This window comes from Symphalangus syndactylus, chromosome 21 (genome assembly GCF_028878055.3).
Source record: "Symphalangus syndactylus isolate Jambi chromosome 21, NHGRI_mSymSyn1-v2.1_pri, whole genome shotgun sequence".
Classification (NCBI taxonomy): Eukaryota; Metazoa; Chordata; class Mammalia; order Primates; family Hylobatidae; genus Symphalangus; species Symphalangus syndactylus.
In genome coordinates this window covers 86,622,468-86,645,383 of record NC_072443.2, presented here as the reverse complement: position 1 = coordinate 86,645,383, position 22,916 = coordinate 86,622,468, and the positions used below count along the sequence as shown (strand labels likewise).

Sequence of the window (22,916 nt, the reverse complement as noted above, 5' to 3'; positions counted from 1 at the left end):
GTCGGTAGCCTTTCGCCCGCAAGAGAGATGTGGTCTGAAGCCTGCTGTGTGTGCATGCAACACGCGTGTGGGGCCACCTCTGCACATCCCGAGGTGACCCTTTTGGGGAGTCGTGATGGTCAGTGCACGTGTGCCAGCAGGGCTGGTCAGGGTTCAGGAGCCTGAGGCAGGGAGGTGCTGGTGACCGTTCCTCCAAGGTGGTTCACCCACAGCACCGGGCACGGACCAGGTCGTCCCTGCCCCTCAGTAAGCCTGGGGACTGGCAGATCGTCTCTTCCCTGGGGACATGTATCCAGCCACACATGGGCTGATCCCCTCCCAGCCTCTGCACCTGACACAGTTTGATCCCTTCTCAGGCCAATCCTGGGGCTCAGGGCTGGCACACTGTCTCTATCCCAAGGCAGGCACAGGTGGGCACACTGCCCTTGTCCTTGGTCCACTGTGGGACTGGTCATGTCTGTCTCCAGCACCCAGCATGGCTCCCACACACCTCTGCCTCCAGGGCTGGTTGGGCCTGTGCTCAGAGTCCCTGCCACACCAGCCATTGGCTGCAGACATATCACAGATAGGGGGTGCTGGCCCGGGCTCCAAGTAGACCAACTAGATAAAGATTCCCACCCACAGCCCAGGAAGAGCGGGCAGGCAATGGTGATTCCCCGGAAAGGGAAGGGCCCCGGGGTGGGGTGCTCAGAACCCTGGGCCACTCTGCGGTTAACCACCACCTCCCGGCAATGGCTGGCCTCAGCGAGGCCCCAGGGCCTCCCTGCAGCCTCACAGTGTGCATGTCCCTGGCACTCTCCCATCACCAGGCTGTGTGTGGGGAGGCTGGTGCACAGTGCAGGTAAAATAATATGAGAACATGCACCCAGCACCAGGGGACTCAGAAAATGTTGCACACATGCCCATTTTCTGTCTTTCTGGATACAGTTTGGTTGGGGGGGTGTGTGTGTGTGTGAAAGGGAAGCTGCTATCCTGCCCACGTGTATGTGTGTGTGTCCAGCCCCACCCATGGGATGGTCCCCGCCCTGCCTTTCCAGCCACCCTCACTAGCCCAGGAGGGAGGGAAACCACCGTGGGGACTGGGATTTCTCAGAATTAAGGGGGCACCCAGGGTCATGGGGACAGATGGAATGACCCAGAAGGAAGGAGGCATACACCAGACCGCAGATGGAGCCCACGCACGGCACGGACTCTCAAGCAGACTCGAGCACGCACACACATGCGCACAGAGAGATTGGGGTGGACACACGTGGAGCTGGGATGCACCCGCGACGTTCTGGAGCACAGGCCGCTAAACCACAGAGCAGCAGAGATCAAAGGCCTGGGCTCTCAAACTCAGTCTAAAATACTCTGGGCCTCCGCCCCGTAAGCCACAGGCCGCCCAGTGGCTGAGAGAAGGGGACAGTTGGGGTAAGCAGGGCCTCTGAGCTGCGGGGGGCGCTCCCGCCACTGACTGGGGGCTGGCCCCGTGGCATCGGGCTTTGGTGGTCCTCAGGGCAGCTCCTTCCCCCATGCTAGGCAGGAAAGAGGCCAGGAGGCACTTTCTGGAACCAGAAACTTTTAATTGTGGAACCGAGGGGCCTAGAGTGTGAGGAGGGAGGGGCACGATTGGGGGTACAGTTAGGGCCCGGGAACCCTCAGGTTAGGGTGAGGACACTGGGGTCTGACTGGTTCAGCCTTAGGTGCCCATGTTGGGGCTGGAGGGCCCCAGGGTCAGGATAGGGCAGGGATGGAGGCCCCACAGAAGGAGGGCCAGTCTCCGGGGAGTCAGTATTGAACCCCCAGGGGCAGCAGCCTGGGGTCAGTGTCCTGGGGCTGGTGCCTCAGATCAGGACACAGCCCGTCAGTCATACTCCGCATCGTCGAACTTGGTGCTGAAGAAGGCGGCAGAGTCCTTGGCCAGCCGGGCCAGGTGCAGGGCACCAGTCACAACCAGCCCCAGGAGCAGCAGTGGCGGCACCAGCGTCCACATCGCGGCCAGGATGTTGTAGCACTTGGCTTTGGAGCCAAAACGCCGGGCCGCTTCCAGGTCACCAACCACCTTCCGATCTCGGGCCTGCAGGGAGACCGCGGGGCCAGATCTCTATGTGTCCTGGGGGCCTGGGGGCGCTTTCCCACCCCCACCCCCACCCTGGGCACCTAGAAGGCCCCTGCTGCACCCAAAATCTGCATGGAGAGGTGTGGCCTGAGGAGATAACTCCCTGGGGCCCCAGCTATGGACCCAGGGGCCATCCCAGGCCAGTGTCAGCCTATCAGCGCTCTCTATGGTTGAGGGTCCCCCAGGGTGCTGAGACACCCCCACCCTGCCAGCCAGGAGCTGAAGTCAAAGGGACCTCTGTTCAAGAAGCCCACAGCATGGGAACCCCCACTTGATTGCAGAGACCTCTGTGGGTGCCTCCCAATGGCCTCTGTGCTCTTTGCTCTTGGATGGGCCAGACCCCCTTAAGAAGAGGCCCCATGTTTAACGGAGAAGCTGCCCGGCCTTGCCTTCATGAAGAGCTCTTTCTCGGCCGTGCTGATGGTGTTACCTTCACAAGCGGTGCCCACAGAGCCCCTCACTGACAAGCAGAGCCCCCCACCGCCCCCAGCACGGCAAGGACCCCCCACGGAGCTCCCCACCCCTTCCCCCCACCTTGGTGGAGTAGTGGAGCCTCCCCCCAACCTTGGTGGGGCCCCTGCCCACCTTGATGGAGTAGGCAAGTGCCAGGAAGCCGAGGCAACACAGGTTCAGGTAGAGGGTGCTGAACACCGACCAGATCAGGTGGTCTCGAGGCGGGGGATGCGGGGCCCCCAGTGTGAGGGCTGTGTGGGCACCGGCCTTGCTGGGCGTGGGGGCCCGGGGGTCCTCGCGGGGATATGCCGTGTCCATGGGTTCCAGCGCCGTCTCTTCCACACTCAGACTGGTGCTGGGAGGGTGGGCACCCGCTCACTTATAGCCCTGCCGCCCTCCCGGCCCAGCCTCTTGACGCTATATATAACACAAATTACAGCCTGCAGGCCGAGGGTGCAGCCCGCCCCTTAGCCCCCACCCCAGGGAGCCCCTGTCCAAGGCTGCCTTGGACCACCCAGCAGGGCCCCTCCTGACAGACATCCCGTCAGGGAGCCCCCGACTTGGAAGGCTACGGCCGGGCAGTGGCAGAGACCCCCACCCATCCCCCCACCCCCATCAAAGGCTGCTGGCCGAGTGGGCAATGGGCAGACTGCTGGCCAGAGCCCCCTCCCTCCAGGACAAGAAGAGTTGGAGGTGCCATCTCAGGGCCATGAGCCTCATAATTCAGGGATGTACAGGGGCCCCCTCCTCAGAACGAGAGCTGCTGAAACCGCAGCCCCTCCATTCCCAGCACTCAACTCTGCCCCAACACTCTCGGGGCACCATCGCCAGGCCCTAGGAGCGCAGGCGTCCCTGCAAGGGGTGTCAGAGGGCGCCCGTGAGAAGGAGAGAACCACATGGGGGGAAAGCCAGGGGGTGCAGCCTGTTAGGAGCCGGCAGGGGGACCCCCAGGGACAAGCAACAGCTGTTAACACTGGTGGGATGCAGGGAGCCTGTGGGTTCCTGTGGTGGACACTCCCCCTCAGCCTCCTCGGCTGCCCTCCCTAATCCCAGAATGTCTGCGGTGAGCGGTCCTGTTTAGGGCTCATGGTCTGCCCCAGTCTTGTCTCTGGCTGTAGATGCCTCTGTGTGCTGACGACTCACATTTATGTCTTTAGCCCAGACTTCCCCCCAAAGAGATTGGCTTGGTCCCCAGCTCTGGACACACACACGCAACTCCTGCTCTGTGGACCCCCACCCACGTCCCAACCATAGACCCTGGATCCTCCCTCCAAACCTCCTCTGCCAAGCCTTCCCCCGAGCAGTGGTGGCAGCTGCACCCGGCCAGAAGGCTGAGCTTCCCAGTCTCCCAGTCGGCCACACTCCCGAGTGCCAGGGACCGAGCTGCCCTCCCTCCTCCAGGACCCGCACTCGCCACCTGCAGGAGATGGTTGGGTGGGGGTTCCTTGTTGCTGTGCTTGAGCCTCTGAACCCCAAATATCTGAGACAGGTCTCGGTTAATTTAGAAAGATTATTTTGCCAAGGTTGAGGACGTGCTGGTGACTCAGCCTCAGGAGCTCCTGAGGCTCTGTACCCAAAGTGGTCGGAGCACAGTTTGGTTTTATACATTCTAGGGAGACAGGAGACATCAGTCAACATATGTAAGATGAACATTGGTTCAGTCTGGAAAGGCAGGACCACGCAAAGCAAGGCAGGGAAGACTGGAAGTGGGGAGGCGCTTCCCGGTCGCAGGTAGATAAGAGACAAAGTTTGCATTCTTTGGAGTTTCTGACTTGCTTCTCGAAAGGAGGCAACCAGATATGCATTCACCTCAGTGAGCCGAGGGGTGACTTTTTTCTTTCTTTTTTTTTTTTTTTTTTGTGAGACAGTCTCACTCTGTCGCCCAGGCTGGAGTGCAGTGGTGTGATTTTGCCTCACAGCAACCTCCGCCTCCCGGGTTCAAGCGATTCTCCTGCCTCAGCCTCCCGAGCAGCTGGCACTACAGGCGCCCGCCACCACGCCCGGCTAATTTTTGTATTTGCAGTCGAGACGGGGTTTCACCATGTTGGTCAGGATGAAAAAAGCTAACTCTGTAAAGTATTTAAAGAGGTTTGTCCTGAGCCAAATATGACTGACCACGGCTCATGATACCTCCTCCAGAGTTCCTGCAAACGTGCCAGAGGTGGCCGGGCTACAGCTTGGTTTATACATTGTAGGGAGACAGAAGTTGTAGGCAAAGACATAGATCAATACAAGTGTCAACGAAAAGAGTCCAACTCTGTGAGATATTTGAAGAGATTTATTCTGAGCCAAATATGAGTGACCGTGGCCCGTGATGCGGCCCTCAGGAGGTCCTGAGAACATGTACCCAAGGTGCTCAGGGCGCAGCTTGGTTTTATACATTTTAGGGAGACATGAGGCATCAATCAAATACATTCAAGAAATACATTGGTTTGGTCCAGAAAGGTGGGACAACACAAAGCTGGGGGGCTGGGGGGAGGGGCAGCGGTGTTCGAGGCTATAGGTGAATTTAAACATTTTCTTGTTGACAATTGGTTGAGTTTGTCTAAAGACCTGGGATTGGTAGAAAAGGAGTATTCAGGTTAAGATCAAGATTGTGGCCAGGCGCGGTGGCTCACGCCTGTAATCCCAGCACTTTGGGAGGCTGAGGCGGGCGGATCACGAGGTCAGGAGTTGGAGACCAGTCTGGCCAACATGGTGAAACCCTGTCTCTACTAAAAATACAAAAATTAGCCAGGCGTGGTGGTGGGTGCCTGTAATTCCACCTACTCAGGAGGCTGAAGCAGGAGAATCGCTTGAACCCGGGAGGCGGAGGTTGCTGTGAGCCAAGATCAGATCGTGCCATTGCACTCCAGCCTGGGTGACAAAGCGAGAGACTCCACCTCAAAAAAATAAATAAATAAAAAAGAAGGATTATGGAGACCAAAGTTCTTTTGAAGTCTTGTAGTGGCTGTCCTTAGAGACAATAGGTGACCAATGTTTCCTATTCAGATCTTAATCTCTCTTCAGGGTTGGGAGGGTCTGGAAGAAAAAGATCTGGCTATGTTAATTGAGATTCTTTACAGACGCAAATTTGCCCCTACAAAGAACAGCTTTGCAGGGGCCGTTTCAAAATATGGCAAAGAAACATGTTTTGGGGGTATTTTGATTTTCTTCCTTGTTTCATAATGTTATGCCAGAGTTAGGTTGGAAAGTAAGTAACAATCTATAGGGTTAAATAAAACTCATCTGGTTGGCTGGGCATGGTGGCTCATGGCTGTAATCCCAGCACTTTGGGAGGCCAAGGCGGGCAGACCACCTGAGGTCAAGAGTTTGAGACCAGCCTGGCCAACGTGGAGAAACCTATCTCTACTGGAAATACAAAAAACAAACATACAAAAACCAAAACTCATCTGATGAGAATTTACCATTTGTAGGGCATGACTCCCCAGACCCCTTTGATAGGAATTTGGGCAAGATAAAAAAGTCAGAGTTTAGTCCTCACAGTAAGGTGTACATTGCTTCTGCCAGGAAAGGCAGGACATCTCAAAGGGGTGTGGTCACAGGTCATAGTGATACCAGTGGGCCTGCGGAGGTCCCCAGTTGCCAGTGGGACCTGGACCCCCACGGATGTCCAGGCTCTTGGCACAAGAAGGAAATTCAAGGATGAGTTGGAAAATAGTGAAAGTAGGGAGATTTGTTGAAAAGTGAAGACCAGGCGCGGTGGCTCGCGCCGGTAATCCCAGCACTTTGGGAGGCTGAGGCGGGTGTATCACCTGAGGTCAGGAGTTGGAGACCAGCCTGGACAACATGGCGAAACCCTGTCTCAACTAAAAATGCAAAAATTAGCCCGGCGCAGTGGTGAGCGCCTGTAATCCCAGCTACTGGGGAGGCTGAGGCAGGAGAATCATTTGAACCCGGTAGGCGGAAGTCGCAGTGAGATGAGATCGCGCTACTGCACTCCAGTCTGGGCGACAGAGCGAGACTCCCTCTCAAAAAAAAGAAAAAAGAGAAGTGAAAACTACACACTCAAGAAAGGGCCGTGTGGGCGGAGACTCGAGAGAGTCACTTGCAAGGGGTTTGGGTGGGGTTTCCATCTTTCAGAGTTTCTTTCACCAAGGGAGGGAGCATCATGAAGATTCTTGCAAGAAGGTGACGATTTCTCAGAACTGAGGTGCCTCCTTTTTTTTTTTTTCAAGACAACACAGAGGGTCTTTATTCGATAGCAGCTGAGAGACCATGCCTCAGTCCTCTTGAGGGGACGCCTTTCCCCCAGTACCACTTCTTTCCCACGTTTCCCTTCTCTGCAGGCTACAGCTTGATGCAAAAGAAGGGGATCGTCCTACAGGTCCTTATACACAACCTTTGAGGGCACAGTTTGGAGGTGGAGTGGCAGAGGACATTTGTAAAAGTGGGACAGCAAATTTTCACTGTAGCCTACAAGGAAGTAGAACTTGCGGGAAGTAGAACGAGTGCCTCAGGACCAGGGCACGGATCTCCAACCGGTTAGCCCGCCGCTGTAAAACCAGCTGGTCAGCCAGGCAGCCCGGGAAGGTACCCCACATGAACTTGGGACAGAAAACATCCTCCACCGTCCGCTCCGCGGCATGGTCCTCCTTGAAAGAGGCCGGGCAAGCATCTGACTACGCCGGTCGCCGTCAAGAGATCTTTACTGGAGGTATCGAGCAGAGAAGGAAGAGAAGAGAGAAGAGAAGAGCGGCTGGTGTGCTGGGTTTTATATCCCTGGGCCTACGTGGGGCGGGCCCAAGGGAAGGCGGGAGATGCTTCTTTCTGATTGGCCCTCCTTTGGCGGGTTCAGACAGTGCCCGGTCAAGGAGGGGGGAAGAACCCGGAACCGGCGCCATTAAGGTACCCCTGTTGCCTAACACTCCTCATCCGGTTCCCCGTGTGAGCGGCCTCTGGCCCTCACGGCGGGTGATGAAGTGGGGCGCGTGTGCGTCCTCGTAGGTCACCGGCTTGTCCCCCTGGCCTCCGCGGACTCGGGCCGCCGGTTCTCGTTACAGACCGCGGAGATGTGCAGGGCGCGCCCCGCGCAAGGCAGCTCTCGGCCCCGGGACAGCACCCGTGGCCCCCGCAACCCGCCGCACACGGAGGCCGCCATCTTGGGCCGAGCGCCCGCCATGTTTACAGCAAATCTGTGTGTTCCTGAAACTGTCGCGGTGGGTGTGGGCTGTGTTCATATGAGGAGGGCCTAGGGGACGCATAGGTCACATTCAGCGCCGCGGTGGCTCTGGTCTGTCTTAGCCAGCTTGGCCCACACTGCTTTTGAAGGTCTCATCGGCCCCTCGCTTCTGCAGCAACTTCAACAGTCTCCTTTGCTAGTCACATGAGGCTGCTGCTTAGAATGTTCTGTTCTCCCGCAGCCGCTCCATATTATTCTGTCTCATTTTGTGGATTTAAAGATTTTCTGATGGGCAGTTGGCTTAAAGAGTTGAGCTTTGGGGTCGGGCGCGGTGGCTCACGGCTGTAATCCCAGCAGTTTGGGAGGCCGAGGCGGGTGGATCACGAGGTCAGGAGATCGAGACCATCCTGGCTAACATGGTGAAACCCCGTCTCTACTAAAAATACAAAAAATTAGCAGGACTTGGTGGCGGGCGCCTGTAGTCCCAGCTACTCAGGAGGCTGCGGCAAGAGAAAGGCATGAGCCCGGGAGGCGGAGGTTGCAGTGAACCAAGATCGCGCCACTGCACTCCAGCCTGGGTGACAGAGCAAGACTCCGTCTCCAGAAAAAAAAGTTCGGCTTTGCCTAAAGAGTTGGTTAGTCGAAAGAAATTCTTGAGTTTACGTAACCGGGGCTGTGGAAGCCAAGGGGCTTGCTATGCAGATGAGGCCTCCAGGTGGCAGGCTGGAGATAAGGATGATAAAAAATACCTCTTTTCCACCCTTAAAAAGGGCTCTCAGTTAAATGTCTGTTCTATTAGGAAAAGACCTAGAAAGGGAAGGAGATTCTCTACAGAAGGCAGATTTCCCTAATGAGAGACAGTTGTGCAAGGCCATTTCACAATACGCCAAATAAATAAATTTTGAGGCTGTGCATGGTAGCTCACACCAGCACTTTGGGAGGATGAGGCAGGAGGATCACTTGAGCCCAGGAGCTAGAGACCAGTCTGGGCAACACAGAATTTCCTTGTGGACAAAAGACAAATACAACTCAAACTTACCCTTCTGCTCGCTGAGATAATGCATATCTGATTGCTTCCTTTGCAAAGGCTAATCAGAAACTCAAAACAATGCGATCCTTTGTCTCTTCTCGACCTATGACCTGGAAGCCCCCTCCCCACTTCGAGTTGTCCCGTCTTTCCAGACTGAACTAATGAACGTCGTACATATATTGATGTCCATGTCTCCCTCAAATGTATAAAACCAGCTGTGCCCCGATCATCTTGGGCACCCTGTCAGGACCTCCTGAGGCTGTGTCACCCGGGCATCCTTAACCTTGATCCTAAATCGACTGAGAACCTTCTCAGATATTTAGGGTTTACACTGTCATGTGACTCTGTACCAGAGTCAGGTTGGAATTTGGTACCTTAATGCTATGAAGAGTCTGTTTTGTCAGTACTATGAGCTCCATCTCAGTGTTAATGCTAGTTGGTTGTGCCTAAACTCCACAGGGAGGGGATATAAGTAGGCCTGTCCAACCTCCCTTTTCCTTCGAGGCTGTGAATTCAGTTTTTCAGGTTTGTTTGGGACCCCCTTGGCCAAGGGAGCTCCATTCAGTCATGGGGGCCAGGTGGGTGGTTAGATTTTTATTTTTGGTTTTCAGTCAGCACTCCAGTCCAGTCAGGAGGGCTTCAGACCACGAAGAGGGGAGGTGTCCCCACGGCAGAGCCAGACACAGATCCCAGGACATTCTGTGTGTGGGGGAGACATGGCCCAGGGTAGAAGGCGTATGGGGGCCTGGACATGGCTAAGTCCTTAGAGCTCACCCCAGCCAGCAGAAGGAGGAGGACTTAGGGTGTTCGACATCCAGAAGCAAGGTGAGTAGATGGTAGACACAGCCATTGTTAAAGTTAAATCTTATAAATCTTAGAAATTATCAATAAAATTTATCCTATAGAGCCAAAGTCATCATTACTCAAACACATCACTCTGCAGTTACACGGCTGCACGCTACTGTCATGTAAGCTCTGGAAGTTACTGATGTGGACCTGACCACCCGCTGAGGTGAAAGGCTACAGCAGGGTGAGCAGCTGCCCATCTCTGTAAATTCCACCTTCAGCGACATCCTCTGGGGAGTCTGGCCTGGTGGGCGAACAAGCCCAGGAAAATGGGCCCATGTAGCGCATCAGGAATGAAACAGGTCGCAGGTCGAGGTGCACACAGGCCTGCAGGCCACGCTCCTGCCCCTGTGACCCACATTGCCCCCTCTGACAAGCTCAAGTGTACAGCATCAGCTCAGTTTGCCACAATAGCCTCTGCCAAGGAGGGTCCAGGAAGAAACCCAGAGGCCACACAAGGTGTTTCCACAGGGAGGCTGTAACCTCAGGAACTGCTCAGAGGCAACACCGGTTCATGGGAAAAACAGGCGGCAACTACAGGAAGCAGCTGGCACCCGTGTGAGGACCCAGGGAAGAGGCAGAGATGATCAGAACCTGGAAATTTGGAGGGTGCCCCAGGGACCAGCCAGCCAGAGCTCTGGGCAGCGTGGGTGCTGCTAGGCCGTGTGGAGCGGGTCTGGGAGCCGTCATCCAGGTGGGCCTCCAGGGGAAAGGGCCATGGCTCCTAACTCCACCGTCCAGGTCTCTGCCATTGGCATCCCACAGCCCCTCTTCCGTCAGTGCTCCCCAGAGTCCCCGTTCCTGGGCCTGGAGGGCTCCTTTGGGGCAGGCAACATTGGCCGCCAGGCCTCTGACCTGCACCAGGAGACACGGGGACCTTTAGCTCCCAAACCCGCATGGAGCAGGACTGCAACCCCAGGAAAGGACAAGGGATGTCAGCGGATGAGGCCTGTGACAAGTGAGGTGAGGCCTTTTTTTTTTTTTTTTTTGAGATGGAGTCTGGCTCTGTTGCCCAGGCTGGAGTGCAGTGGCACGATTTTGGCTCACTGCAAGCTCCGCCTCCCCGGTTCATGCCATTCTCCTACCTCAGCCTCTCGAGTAGCTGGGACTAGAGGTGCCTGCCATCATACCCGGCTAGTTGTTTTTTCTTTTTTGTATATTTAGTAGAGACGGGGTTTCACTGTGTTAGCCAGGATGGTCTCGATCTCCTGACCTCGTGATCTGCCCGCCTCGGCCTCCCAAAGTGCTGGGATGACAGGCGTGAGCCAGGGCGCCCGGCGGAGGTGAGGGCTTTGGGGGAATGGTTGTGGGGCCTGGAGCGTGGAGGCGTCAGCACAGGCCTGGCAGGAGCCGTGAACGGGGACAGTGAGGTCCTGCAGCTGCTGGCCTGGGGTGTGGAAGTCTCCAGGACCCCCACACCACTAACAAGATGAGACTTGTGCTCCCTTGGGCTCTAGAGAGGAAGCCCCTCTTAGCCCTCAGCGCCTCCTTCCTCCCCATCCTAAAGTAATTTGATCCTCAGGAATTTGTTCCGCCCTCATCTGGCCCGGGCCAACTCTGCATTTGACAAATGCCAGGAAGAGGAAACCTGAGAAAACGAAACTACTGGGGAAAGGGAGGGCCCACTGAGAACCGTCCCCAGAACCCGACCACCGCTGGTCTTCGCTGGACACCATGAACCACACTGTCCAAACCTTCTTCTCTCCTGTCAACAGCGGCCAGCCCCCCAACTATGAGGTGCTCAAGGAGGAGCACGAGGTGGCTGTGCTGGGGGCGCCCCACAACCCTGCTGCCCCGACGTCCACCGTGATCCACATCCGCAGCGAGACCTCCGTGCCCGACCATGTCGTCTGGTCCCTGTTCAACACCCTCTTCATGAACCCCTGCTGCCTGGGCTTCATAGCATTCGCCTACTCCGTGAAGGTGCGTATGGCCCCGGGGGATGCTCAGAGGGTGCCGGTGAGCCTGGAGCTCCACCTGCCCACATGCTGCCTGGGGTGGGGACTTGTGTGTCCCTGTGAGTGTGAGTTTGTGTGTATGTCTGTCCCGTGTGTGCCCACGTCATGAGCTTTGTCTGTGTGATCTGTGTGTGTGTGGCTTGGGGAATCTGCCCGGTGCAGGTCTAGGAGGAGGCTCCAGGAGGCTGGCTGGCTCAGAGTCTGTCCCCGGCTATCCACTAGCCCAGAGCAATTCTCCCTACAGCCCAGTAAGAAGTTACACCCTCACCTTCCAGTCTGGCCCCCAGGCTCTCCCAGAAAGTGAGAAGGGAACTCACAGGTGACTTCACCCCATGGTGGGGAGAACAGCCTGTGTCGGGGCCAAGGCAGAAGGAGGGTGAGCCCCGAGGCTCCTGGAGAGTCTGACCCCGATGAGGAAGGGGAGGAGGTGGTCCCTGATCTCAGGGCAGGGAGGAGCCAGTGGGGAGCCAGAGCCATAGCACGCAGCTCTCAGCTGGGGGATCCTCTTCCCCTCACCATCTCCTCTCCCCCAGTCTAGGGACAGGAAGATGGTTGGCGACCTGACCGGGGCCCAGGCCTATGCCTCCACCGCCAAGTGCCTGAACATCTGGGCCCTGATTCTGGGCATCCTCATGACCATTCTGCTCATCGTCATCCCAGTGTTGATCTTCCAGGCCTATCAATAGATCAGGAGGCATCATTGAGGCCAGGAGCTCTGCCCATGACCTGTAACCCACATACTCCACCTACCATTCCTTGCCCTGCGCCCAGAGCCCAGTCCTGTATCAGCCCTTTATCCTCACACACTTTTCTACAATGGCATTCAATAAAGTGCACGTGTTTCTGGTGCTGCTGCGACTTCACTTGGGGAGGGGTCCTGCTGAGGGTTCAGAGCGTGGTTCTGAGACTGAGCAACTTGGTCAGCCCCTGCACTGCCCCTTCTGGCCTCTGTGCAGCTCTTGGGGACGGGGCAAGTGCTCAGGCCTTCTGGTTTCGGGCCTCCCGCCGTGGGCAGCAGCTGGATCCAGGACCCTGGGAGGAGTTCCTGTGTCCTGCAGGTCTCAGCTCCGACTCAAGGTGGGCTCTTTTCGGGAACGTCAGTGCTGAGTCCGGGACACCCTGGGCCCAAGGCCACATTCTCGGCCTGTCAGCAATCCAGGCTGTCGGCTCAGGACAGAGGGAAGGGTTAAGCCCCCAGCAGGGCCAGGGAGGGGCAAGGTGGCACCGGCTCCCCAGCTGCTCCCAGGCCCCGCTCTGTGGTGCTGGGGACCTGGCTTTAGTTCCTCGGGGTGGAGGGAGCACCGAGCTGCCTGCCTCCGAGCTGTCTGGAGCAGCCAGTCCTGCACATGTGGGCAGCTCAGGCCCTGTGGGAGGGAGAGGGCTTTGTGCCCAGGGCAGCAGCTGAAGGAGCCCCGGGCCTCGCAGCCCCTCCTGGCTGACCCGGTGCTGCTTCGTGGCAGCTGCCCCCTCCGGTCCAGCGGGTATCGGCCCTGCTCCCCCGTGGTGGGGGCAGCACAGGAGAGTGGAGCGGCCCTCACCGAAGTTCCCCGGGTCTGACCCCCCGGACAGAGACCCCCCCCGCCCCGACCTGGTTACAGCTCCCTTCCCCGGTTCGGTCTCCGGTGTGCGCATGTGGGGTGCCCCATGGGCGGCCGCGGTAGGAGCTGGGGTGGCCATGCGCGCCCCCGCCCCGCCCTCCACCCCCGACTCCAGGTCTGGATCTACTCGCTCTCCCCACCCTTACCCGCCCCCAGCCCCGGAGCCGCGCTCTCACCCCAGGGGCCGCAAAGGCGATGGACGCGGAGGAAGCGCCCTCTCCCTCTCAGGGGTCTCCCGGAGGTGAGTCCCAAAGGGGGCGAACTCCGAAGTGGGTCCGGGGTGGGAGGCGCGCGGTCGGGGAGGGAGAAGCGGCGGAGGCGGGAGCTCAGCGGCGCCCCTGGCGGCGGCCGGCGCAGGTGCAGGTCCCGGAGGAGGCTCCGCCCACAGCCCAGACCCCCGCGGGGTGGGCGGGACGCGGACCCTGAGACCCGCAGCGCCTGACCGGGACCGGGAGCTCCTCTCCTCCTTCTCGGGCACGTCCCCGGCCGAGTCTTCCCGCCCTCCTCTGGGGCTCCCACCTCCCCTTCACCCACGGGGGTCCCGATTTCCGCGTCTCCTGGGCCCCTCCCCGGGCAGGAGTCCAGCCGGAATCCAGGGGCGACCTGCTGGAGGACTTGGTGGCCAGGGAGTCGCCCCGGGAGCCCGGTCCTGAGACCCCATAATGGGTTCTCTGCGCTCCTGGACGGGCCCATTGGTCGCATCGGGCAGGGGAGTCGCAGTAAGAAAAATGTGATTCACGCGGAGCCGGCGGCAGAGGAGACCGGAGTTTTATTACTACTCAAATCCGTCTTCCTAAAAACGTGGGGCGCTGTACGCAAGCTCACTTGAGGCGTTCCTCCCTTCCCAGCTGAAAGCTCCTCGAAGGTCATACACCAGTTAAACCCCGCCGTTTTGCCTCCTCATGCGCATGCTGGAGCCCACTCACCCAGCTCCTGAGATCTTACTGGGAAGCTGCTGACCACGTTTCAGGTTTTTTTCTATCTACTGGGAGACTGCCTTTCTTTGGCGCTGGCTGCTACCAATTATTATTTTTAGAGAAACAGTGCAACAACCATCTGACCATCACCTGAGGGGTCGCCTGACATTCCTGGTTGGGGGTGGGACGCGCTCTCCTGTCCTGCTCAAGCCGGAGGAGCTACCTGCTGTAACAATATCAGTGAGAATAATTATTATAACTGTGAGCTGAGCTAACCCACCCCCCATCTTGCCTTTCCCTTAATTATTCCTGGTTTTGGGGGCCAAGCTGACTTTGAGAGACATTTAGGCTATAGTTTAAATGACAATAGACCTTGTGCAAAACTCAGCGGCTCATCATGATTGAGGACTAAAGTCTGATTTTTTATCTTGCCCAAATTCCTACCTAAAGGGCTTGGGGAGTCAGGCCATAAATTCGCATCAGATGGATTTTATTTAACCATGTATATCATGACTTACTTTCCAACCTGGCCCTGGCAGAACATTATGATATGAGAAAGAAAATAAAAATATTTTACCCCAAAATAAGTTTCTTTGCCACATTTTGAAATGGCCCCGGCAAAGCTGTTCTTTGTAGGGGGAAATTTGCAGCTGTAAAGAATCTCTATTAACATAGCTAAATCTTTTTCTTCCAGACCCTCCCAATCCTGAAGAGATTAACAGTCTAGCACCTTTTAGGAACAGGAAACATTCGTCATCTATTGTCTCTAAGGGCAGCCACTGTAAGACTTCAAAAGAACTTTGGTCTCCATTATCTTCATTTTAACCTGAACACCCCCTTTCTACCAATCCCAGGTCTTCAGACAAACTCAATGACTCAATCCTGAACCACAGGATTAAATTCACCTGTAGCCTGGGGCACGGCGCCGCCCCCCACCCCTCAGCTTTGTGTTGTCCCGCCCTTCCAGACCAAACCAGTGTATTTTTTTTTCAATGTATTTGGTAAATGTATTTCACTGATGCCTCATGCCTTCCTAAAATGTATAAAACCAATATGGGCCCCGACCACCTTGGGCCCATGTTCTCAGGACCACCTGAGGGCCGCGTCACGGGCCACGGTCACTCATACTTTGGCTTAGAATAAATCTCTTCAAATATTTTACAGAATTCGACTCTTTTCATCCACATAATTTAGAGCTTAAGATTGGCCTTTTGAGATTCCCCCCTTTTTTTTGCGTGCCTGACACCCATGGCTCCCCCTGGACCTGACAGCTCCTGTGCCCCCCCGCCCCGGGAGGGGCGACTCAGCTCAAGAGCACAGAAAGGGTTTATTAAACCTTTTTTTTTTTTTTTGAGACGCAGTGTGCTCTGTCGCCCAGGATAGGGTGCCGTGGCGGGATCTCGGCTCACTGCAGCCTCCGCCTCCCAAAACCTTTCTTTACTGCAATGCCCTCGCGGGCAGCAAGGCCCCTCTAGCGGCTGCAAATGGATGCCTGCAGCACACACCCTCCCGGTGAGGAGGAACGCCCGCTGCACCCAGAGTCGGCCGGTCCCTTCCCCTCTCAATCTCCGCCCTCTGGGAGGCAAACTTGTCCACGCCGGGGTCAGCCTGGCCGGTCCCTCGGCACCCCGTGTAGGGCACATGTGTCCTCCGGCGCCTCCCGCCTTGGGCTCAGCTTACTCCCCGTCCCTCCCCGGAGGGTTTCTCCCGCGGTGAACGCACCCCGTGTGGCCGCATTCTCCCGACAGAGAGCACCTGCGCCGTGCCTGGTCTTGCGCTTTTCCAGAGCCCGCAGCCGGATCCTCCCTGCAGAGGAGGAGAGGCCCGAGGCCGCTGCGGGCCTGGCAGGGGCTGCTGTCCACGGGGACCCGAGGAGTCCGCGGCGAGGAGCGGCCAGGCCGACCAGCTCTGTTCCCGCGGGTGCTGTTTGGGAAACTTCTCAGCTCCGGCCTCTCACCTCCCCGCGGCCCGCGCACCCCCGACGCCCGTGGGCACCGGGATCTGGCCGCGCTGCTGGGCCGTGGCGAGCTGGCGTTCGGCACCCAGGACCCACGACGCGCCCTGCGTCTCCGCCTTCGTGATGCACATTTCAAGACTGCGAGATCCCGGGGCCCTCGCTGGCTGCACCAGAGGGGTCTCCACCTGGCGGGACCCTCTTCCCGAGCTCCCGGTCGAAAGCTGCCCTCCCAGGCCCTCGCGAGCGCTGCCCGCCTGGGGAAGGTCCCCGCACCCGCGCCCCGCGCCTGGGCCCCTGGCTGCGCCTCCTCCCCGGGCCCGGCTGCTGCTCCCGCCGGCCGCCCTGCCTCGGAGCGAGTGCCTTTCCCTGACCCCGCGGCGCCGGGCCCGCCCCTCACTCCCCAGGACCCGCAAGCCGGCTTCACTCCCTGGTCACGCTCGCGAAAGCGGAACCCCCGGCGAGAGGGCGCGCCTTCATGCGCGTCCGTGGCCCCCCGCGGGGACCCCCGGAGTTAGGGCGCCGCAGGGTGAGCGGCGGGGGGAGTTGGAGGCAGTTAGGGCTGTCGGTACCGAGCTAGGTCCCGGGGAAGGCAGGCGGGGCTTGTCATCGCGGTCCCACTGCCGACAGCCTGAGAGCCAGAATCCCCCGAGGGACAAGGCACCCGTGGGAGGACCCCCACCGCCACAATGAGACCCTGTCTTGGCCCCAGGAACTCCTCCACCCAGGAGGCCCAGCTGGGTTTGGGTTCAGACTTCAGCGTTTCCGTCCGACTTGGTGGAAAAGTCACTGGGTCTGACTGGCTTGTGTCGTCAGCCCGTAGCGCCGGGGGCTCCGCCCCACCCTCGGGCCACTGGCTGCCCCCACCCTAGGGGAGCAGGGAAGATGCCGGCTGGACTGGAAGAGGCAGCTGCTAGGACCCAGCACACCTGGATCACCCAGGAGGGGCGCTGCAGCCCTGAGGTTCCTTCAGCTGCTACCCTAGGAACAAAGCCCCTGCCCCTCCCACAGGGCCTAAACTGCACACATCTCAAGACCAGCTGCTCCAGGCAGCTGAGAGGCAGCTTGTCCTGGCCCAAAGGTATTCTGGACAGTGTGTCCTTACCTTGGTGTCAGAGAAACGCGCACCCCACTGTCTGGTCCAGCTGCTGCCCACAGCAGGAGGCGGAAACCGGCAAATTCTGAGCACATCCCTGCTCCCCGGAGAGCTTCACAGAGGAGGGATACGGCTGTGCAGGGGCTGACCACTGGGCTGTCTCAGGACTAGGCTGGGACCCCTCAGCAGGGCCCCCACTCCAGGTGAAGTCACAGCATCATCACAAGCACGTGCACTTTATTGAATGACACTGTAGACAGGTGTGTGGGCATAAACTGCTGTGTCTAGGGGCAGGACCAAGGGGGCAGGGCCAACAGCCGCAGCGTGCAGGGCCAGCATTGCACAGTGGAGTACTAAGGTTGCAGGCTATGGGCAGCTACTAGTAACCCCGTTTTTCCTGTATTATCTGTAACATAATATGGTAGACTGCCACAGAGCCAAACACCAGTAACAGGATGAATCCAATGGTCATGAGGATGCCCAGAATCAGGGCCCAGATGTTCAGGCACTTGGCGGTGGAAGCATAGGCCTGGGCCCCGGTCAGGTCGCCAACCATCTTCCTGTCCCTAGACTGGGGGAGAGGAGATGGTGAGGGGACCAGGATCCCCCAGCTGAGAGCTGCGTGCCATGGCTCCGGCTCCCCACTGGCTCCTCCCTGCCCTGAGATCAGGGACCACCTCCTCCCCTTCCTCACCCAGGTCAGACTCTCCAGGAGCCTCGGGGCTCACCCTCCTTCTGCCTTGGCCCCCGCACAGGCTGTTCTCCCCACCATGGGGGCACAGGCTGTTCTCCCCACCATGGGGTGAAGTCACCTGTGAGTTCCCTTCTCACTTTCTGGGAGAGCCTGGGGGCCAGACTGGAAGGTGAGGGTGTAACTTCTTACTGGGCTGTAGGGAGAATTGCTCTGGGCTAGTGGATAGCCGGGGACAGACTCTGAGCCAGCCAGCCTCCTGGAGCCTCCTCCTAGACCTGCACCGGGCAGATTCCCCAAGCCACACACACACAGATCACACAGACAAAGCTACTGACGTGGGCACACACGGGACAGAGGTGCACACAAACTCACACTCACAGGGACACACAAGTCCCCACCCCAGGCAGCATCTGGGCAGGTGGAGCCCCAGGCTCACCGGCACCCCCTGGATTTCCCCCGGGGCCATACGCACCTTCACGGAGTAGGCGTATGCTATGAAGCCCAGGCAGCACCAGTTCAAGAAGAGGGTGTTGAACAGGGACCAGACGACATGGTCGGGCACGGAGGTCTCGCTGCGGATGTTGATCACGGTGGACCTTGGAAGGATGGTGCTGGGGGGTGCCCCCAGCACAGCCACCTCTTGCTCCTCCTTGTGCATCTTCTGGCTTTGGGGAAGGAAGTGTTGAGTGAAGGTTTGAGAAGTGTGGTTTTCCGGGTGGAGCGAAGGACCGCTGTGGTGTCCGGATGCTGGGACGGTGCTGAGTGAGCCCCCTTTCCCCTGTTGTTTCAGTTTCTCAGAAGTGTGTGTTTCTCTTAAGTTTCTATTTCCTGCTGTTTGTAAATTGATGAATTAGCTGGGGACCAATGGGATGTGGTATAAATTCCTGAGGATCAAATTACTTTATGGCAGGGTGGGAGGAATGGCTGAAGGTTAAGGGGAGGGGCTTCCTCATCAGAAACTCAAGTCAGGACTAGTGACTTCCTAAGTGTTGGGTTTAGGGGACCCTGGGGATTTTACCCAGGCTTGGGTTCTGTCCACCCCAGGCCAGCAAGTGCAGGACCTCACTGTCCCGGTTCAGGGCCCCTGCCAGGCCCCCACTGGGGCCTTCACACTCCAGGCGCCAGGACAATCCCCACAAAGCCCTCACCTCACTTGTCACAGGCCTCTCTCCTGAAATCCTTGCTCTTTCCTCAGGCTGCAGTCTTGCTCTGTGCGGGTTTGGGGGCTAAACCTCCCAGTGTCTCCTGGTGCAGATCAGGGGCCTGGTGGCCAAAGTTTCCTGCCCCAAAGCAGCCCTCCAGGCCCAGGAACGGGGACTCTGGGGAGAACTGACTCCCCAGAGGGGAGTGTGTTGAGACACAGGGAGGATTCCAGGGCCTGTGGGGGGAGCTTCGGAGCACAGGGCACACATGTGCCACCCCCTACCTCCCGGGTCCTAGCATTTCCCATGGCTTTGGTTGGGGTGAGTGCTGGATGACCTAGATGTTGGGTCCTAGCCATGCGGGAGAGACCTGGAGGGTTGGCAAAGCCAAATCTGGGGCTGTCAGGCCTGGGTGCCCCTTCACAGGGATGGGGAATTGTTGACTGAGTAGCAGGAGGGAGCCCTCAGGCACAAGGATCATGAATTACGAATTGCAAATTACATAAAGGAAAAATCAGAGCCCAAAGGTGGGCCTGCAATTATTAATATAATGTCCTTGGCCGGGCGCGGTGGCTCATGCTTGTAATCCCAGCACTTTGGGAGGCCGAGGCGGGCGGATCACGAGGTCAGGAGATCGACACCATCCTGGCTAACATGTGAAACCCCGTCTCTACTAAAAATACAAAAAAAATTAGCCGGGCGTGGTGGCGGGCGCCTGTAGTCCCAGCTACTCGGAGAGGCTGAGGCAGGAGAATGGCGTGAACCCGGGAAGCGGAGCTTGCAGTGAGCTGAGATTGCGCCACTGCACTCCAGCCTGGGCGACAGAGCGAGACTCCATCTCAAAAAAAAAAAAAAAAAAAAAAGTCCTTAAGTTCTCTTTCTGCTTTCTTTTCTGCCTGCTTTAAGTCTGCTGTTACTTTTCTACAGAGATAAAATCCACTGTTTGCATCCATTTCTTTTTATTGTTTGTGTAAACCAGTGAATTTGTATTACTATCTCATGGCTGGAGTTCTGAAGTAAAAGCCATACTTTTGCTTGAGTGTGTATGTGTGTATATGTGCACATACACATATTTCGTTACGGGTTTTTGGCCACAAGTTACCAAATTTAGCTTAAACTTAAAGAGTACTCATAAATTAAATAATAAGCCTAAATGCTTTTCACGTTCATGTGACTTAAGTAGAATCTTTAATAAGCTAGCTTTAAAATCACTGGTAACGTTAGAAATCGTAGCAGGACGAGCCACAGACAAAACCCTCAGACATCGAGTTGAGGAAAGAAAGGGCTTTATTTGGCCTTTATTTGGCCAGGAGCATCAGCTCTGAAACCATCAGCCCCTCCCTACCCACTGCAGCTAAAAAAAAAAAGAGCTAGCCCTCGCCCTTGCTTGGAGTCACTGCTGGGCCTCCCCAAATCGCACACCAACCCCCCCAACCTCCACCCACCCCTCAACAGGCCCCCGCCAGCCCCAACCACATCCCAGGCCACTTAGACCAAACTATGGCTGGGTCCCGGCAAGCCAGGGGTGGATGTGGATGGAGCCTGCTCTGAGACATCGAGGGCTCCTAAACAAACTCCCCACAAGGCTTTGTGACCTCCTATCAAAGGCCACACATCACTGCGGAGTGGGGTGGGGCTTGAATTTCCTGTGGAAGGTATTTTGGAAGCTTATTTAAACCATGGGCGGTTTAGGGAGGAAGAAACTGCAGGGCACAAGAGGGAGACAGGATTCTGAGGGGCAGGCGTGGAACTGAAACCCCACCTTTGCAAAAGTCGTAACAGAATATGGTGACAGTGAAGGAGGCCTGACCCTCACCGACTCCGCCTGGTTCCTAACCTCCAAGCTGTCCTTGCTCATCCCTGGGCTTAGCCTAAACTAATCTGGAGAGAAACAGTTTATAGATGAAGGCTGAACAAGCCCCCTTCCTGCCTGGGGACCAGACTGCCTTTGCCGGACTAACAAATTAGCCACAGGATTAGAAATTATGGTTTAGGAGTCACGCAGCTGGAGGATGCAAGGTTCTGACCCCGCCAGCCCCTAAATTGCTCCCGGGGATCACAGCACTACTGTAGAACCTAGGATCAGAGTTTGAGATACTTTACAGACCCTGTACTCAATGGATCAGCTGGCACCACCCAGATCCACAATCTGGCTCATCTGGTCCTGTGGCCCCCACCGAGCAGCTGGGTTAGGGTTAGGAAGAGAGCTTCGACTCCCCAAGACTTCATCTCCAACCGGACCGGTCAGCGCTCCTGACTCACTGGCCGCCTACCCACCAAATCATCTTTCAAAACTCGGATCCCCACGTTTTTGGGGAGACGGATTTGGGTAATAATAAAACTCCGGTCTCCTCTGCCGCCGGCTCCGCGTGAATTACATTTTTCTTACTGCGACTCCCCTGCCCCGATGCGACCAATGGGCCCGTCCAGGAGCGCAGAGAACCCATTATGGGGTCACAGGACCGGGCTCCCGGGGCGATTCCCTGGCCAGCAAGTCCTCCAGCAGGTCGCCCCTGGATTCCGGCTGGACCCCTGCCCGGGGAGGGGCCCAGGAGACGCGGAAATCGGGACCCCCGTGGGTGAAGGGGAGGTGGGAGCCCCAGAGGAGGGCGGGAACACTCGGCCAGGGACGTGCCCGAGAGGGAGGAGAGGAGCCCGGTCCCGGTCAGGCGCTGCGGGTCTCAGGGTCCGCGTCCCGCCCACCCCGCGGGGGTCTGGGCTGTGGGCGGAGCCTCCTCCGGGACCTGCACCTGCGCCGGCCGCCGCCAGGGGCGCCGCTGAGCTCCCGCCTCCGCCGCTTCTCCCTCCCCGACCGCGCGCCTCCCACCCCGGACCCACTTCGGAGTTCGCCCCCTTTGGGACTCACCTCCGGGAGACCCCTGAGAGGGAGAGGGCGCTTCCTCCGCGTCCATCGCCCTTGCGGCCCCTGGGGTGAAAGCGCGGCTCCGGGGCTGGGGGCGGGTAAGGGTGGGGAGAGCGAGTAGATCCAGACCTGGAGTCGGGGGTGGAGGGCGGGGCGGGGGCGCGCATGGCCACCCCAGCTCCTACCGCGGCCGCCCATGGGGCACCCCACATGCGCACACCGGAGACCGAACCGGGGAAGGGAGCTGTAACCAGGTCGGGGCGGGGGGGGTCTCTGTCCGGGGGGTCAGACCCGGGGAACTTCGGTGAGGGCCGCTCCACTCTCCTGTGCTGCCCCCACCACGGGGGAGCAGGGCCGATACCCGCTGGACCGGAGGGGGCAGCTGCCACGAAGCAGCACCGGGTCAGCCAGGAGGGGCTGCGAGGCCCGGGGCTCCTTCAGCTGCTGCCCTGGGCACAAAGCCCTCTCCCTCCCACAGGGCCTGAGCTGCCCACATGTGCAGGACTGGCTGCTCCAGACAGCTCGGAGGCAGGCAGCTCGGTGCTCCCTCCACCCCGAGGAACTAAAGCCAGGTCCCCAGCACCACAGAGCGGGGCCTGGGAGCAGCTGGGGAGCCGGTGCCACCTGGCCCCTCCCTGGCCCTGCTGGGGGCTTAACCCTTCCCTCTGTCCTGAGCCGACAGCCTGGATTGCTGACAGGCCGAGAATGTGGCCTTGGGCCCAGGGTGTCCCGGACTCAGCACTGACGTTCCCGAAAAGAGCCCACCTTGAGTCGGAGCTGAGACCTGCAGGACACAGGAACTCCTCCCAGGGTCCTGGATCCAGCTGCTGCCCACGGCGGGAGGCCCGAAACCAGAAGGCCTGAGCACTTGCCCCGTCCCCAAGAGCTGCACAGAGGCCAGAAGGGGCAGTGCAGGGGCTGACCAACCTGCTCATGAAAGGGGGGTCCATCTGGGCTTCCTGGGTCGAGTAGGGAGGGGTTCAGAAAGCTGTGAAACACTCATTTCCTGCATCAGGACTGACTTCGGTCCTGGATGAATAGTACTGAAGATACCTGCCTAAAATATTCCTGACACCAGGATTTGTGATGTGTTTTCTTCCCCAAGAAAGCTACAAACAGCAAAAATTCTGCTGTAAGCTTCCTTG

General features: G+C 58.1%; 4 protein-coding genes and 1 pseudogene across 5 annotated transcripts; 2 read left to right on the top strand and 3 right to left on the bottom strand.

Annotated features, from left to right (window-relative positions):
* Nucleotides 1–1,541: 1,541 nt before the first annotated feature.
* IFITM5 (interferon induced transmembrane protein 5) lies at nt 1,542–17,354 on the bottom strand. Its single transcript, XM_055259723.2, has 3 exons — nt 17,082–17,354; nt 2,684–2,906; nt 1,542–2,056 (listed from the first exon to the last, which is right to left on the bottom strand). Exons 1-3 carry the CDS (start codon nt 17,165–17,167, stop codon nt 1,844–1,846), a joined length of 522 nt encoding a protein of 173 aa, XP_055115698.2. The 5' UTR covers nt 17,168–17,354; the 3' UTR covers nt 1,542–1,843.
* Nucleotides 4,812–10,991, bottom strand: LOC129471289 (small ribosomal subunit protein uS3m-like; annotated as a pseudogene).
* LOC129471158 (interferon-induced transmembrane protein 3) lies at nt 11,077–12,355 on the top strand. The gene is made up of 2 exons (XM_055259537.2): nt 11,077–11,472; nt 12,041–12,355. The coding sequence occupies exons 1-2, from the start codon at nt 11,224–11,226 to the stop codon at nt 12,191–12,193; spliced, it is 402 nt and encodes a 133-aa protein (XP_055115512.1). The 5' UTR covers nt 11,077–11,223; the 3' UTR covers nt 12,194–12,355.
* Nucleotides 12,229–12,912, top strand: LOC129471155 (uncharacterized). The gene has a single exon (XM_055259533.2). The coding sequence runs from the start codon at nt 12,229–12,231 to the stop codon at nt 12,910–12,912; it is 684 nt and encodes a 227-aa protein (XP_055115508.2).
* Nucleotides 17,293–22,717, bottom strand: IFITM1 (interferon induced transmembrane protein 1). Of its 2 annotated transcripts, XM_063630928.1 has the most exons (4): nt 22,537–22,717; nt 21,775–21,859; nt 18,239–18,597; nt 17,293–17,643 (listed from the first exon to the last, which is right to left on the bottom strand). In XM_063630928.1, the coding sequence occupies exons 2-4, from the start codon at nt 21,818–21,820 to the stop codon at nt 17,452–17,454; spliced, it is 597 nt and encodes a 198-aa protein (XP_063486998.1). In that variant the 5' UTR covers nt 21,821–21,859; nt 22,537–22,717; the 3' UTR covers nt 17,293–17,451. The 2 variants fall into 2 exon arrangements, with proteins under 2 accessions (XP_063486998.1, XP_055115509.2); XM_055259534.2 differs by lacking the exon at nt 21,775–21,859 and having other exon boundaries at nt 22,537–22,676.
* Nucleotides 22,718–22,916: the final 199 nt, after the last annotated feature.

Bases quoted from the DNA above. Each gene is read 5' to 3' on its own strand.
- LOC129471158 (XM_055259537.2), top strand. From the start codon at position 11,224: ATGAACCACACTGTCCAAACCTTCTTCTCTCCTGTCAACAGCGGCCAG. The intron at 11,473-12,040 runs GTGCGTATGGCC...CCTCTCCCCCAG, and splicing joins CATTCGCCTACTCCGTGAAG to TCTAGGGACAGGAAGATGGT.
- IFITM1 (XM_063630928.1), bottom strand. From the start codon at position 21,820: ATGGACGCGGAGGAAGCGCCCTCTCCCTCTCAGGGGTCTCCCGGAG. The intron at 18,598-21,774 runs GTGAGTCCCAAA...ATTTACAAACAG, and splicing joins CTCTCAGGGGTCTCCCGGAG to CAGGAAATAGAAACTTAAGA. The intron at 17,644-18,238 runs GTGCGTATGGCC...CCTCTCCCCCAG, and splicing joins CATACGCCTACTCCGTGAAG to TCTAGGGACAGGAAGATGGT.
- IFITM5 (XM_055259723.2), bottom strand. From the start codon at position 17,167: ATGTGCTCAGAATTTGCCGGTTTCCGCCTCCTGCTGTGGGCAGCAGCT. The intron at 2,907-17,081 runs GTAAGGACACAC...CCACCCTCCCAG, and splicing joins CGCGTTTCTCTGACACCAAG to CACCAGTCTGAGTGTGGAAG. The intron at 2,057-2,683 runs GTGGGCAGGGGC...GTCTCCCTGCAG, and splicing joins CACTTGCCTACTCCATCAAG to GCCCGAGATCGGAAGGTGGT.
- LOC129471155 (XM_055259533.2), top strand. From the start codon at position 12,229: ATGACCTGTAACCCACATACTCCACCTACCATTCCTTGCCCTGCGCCC.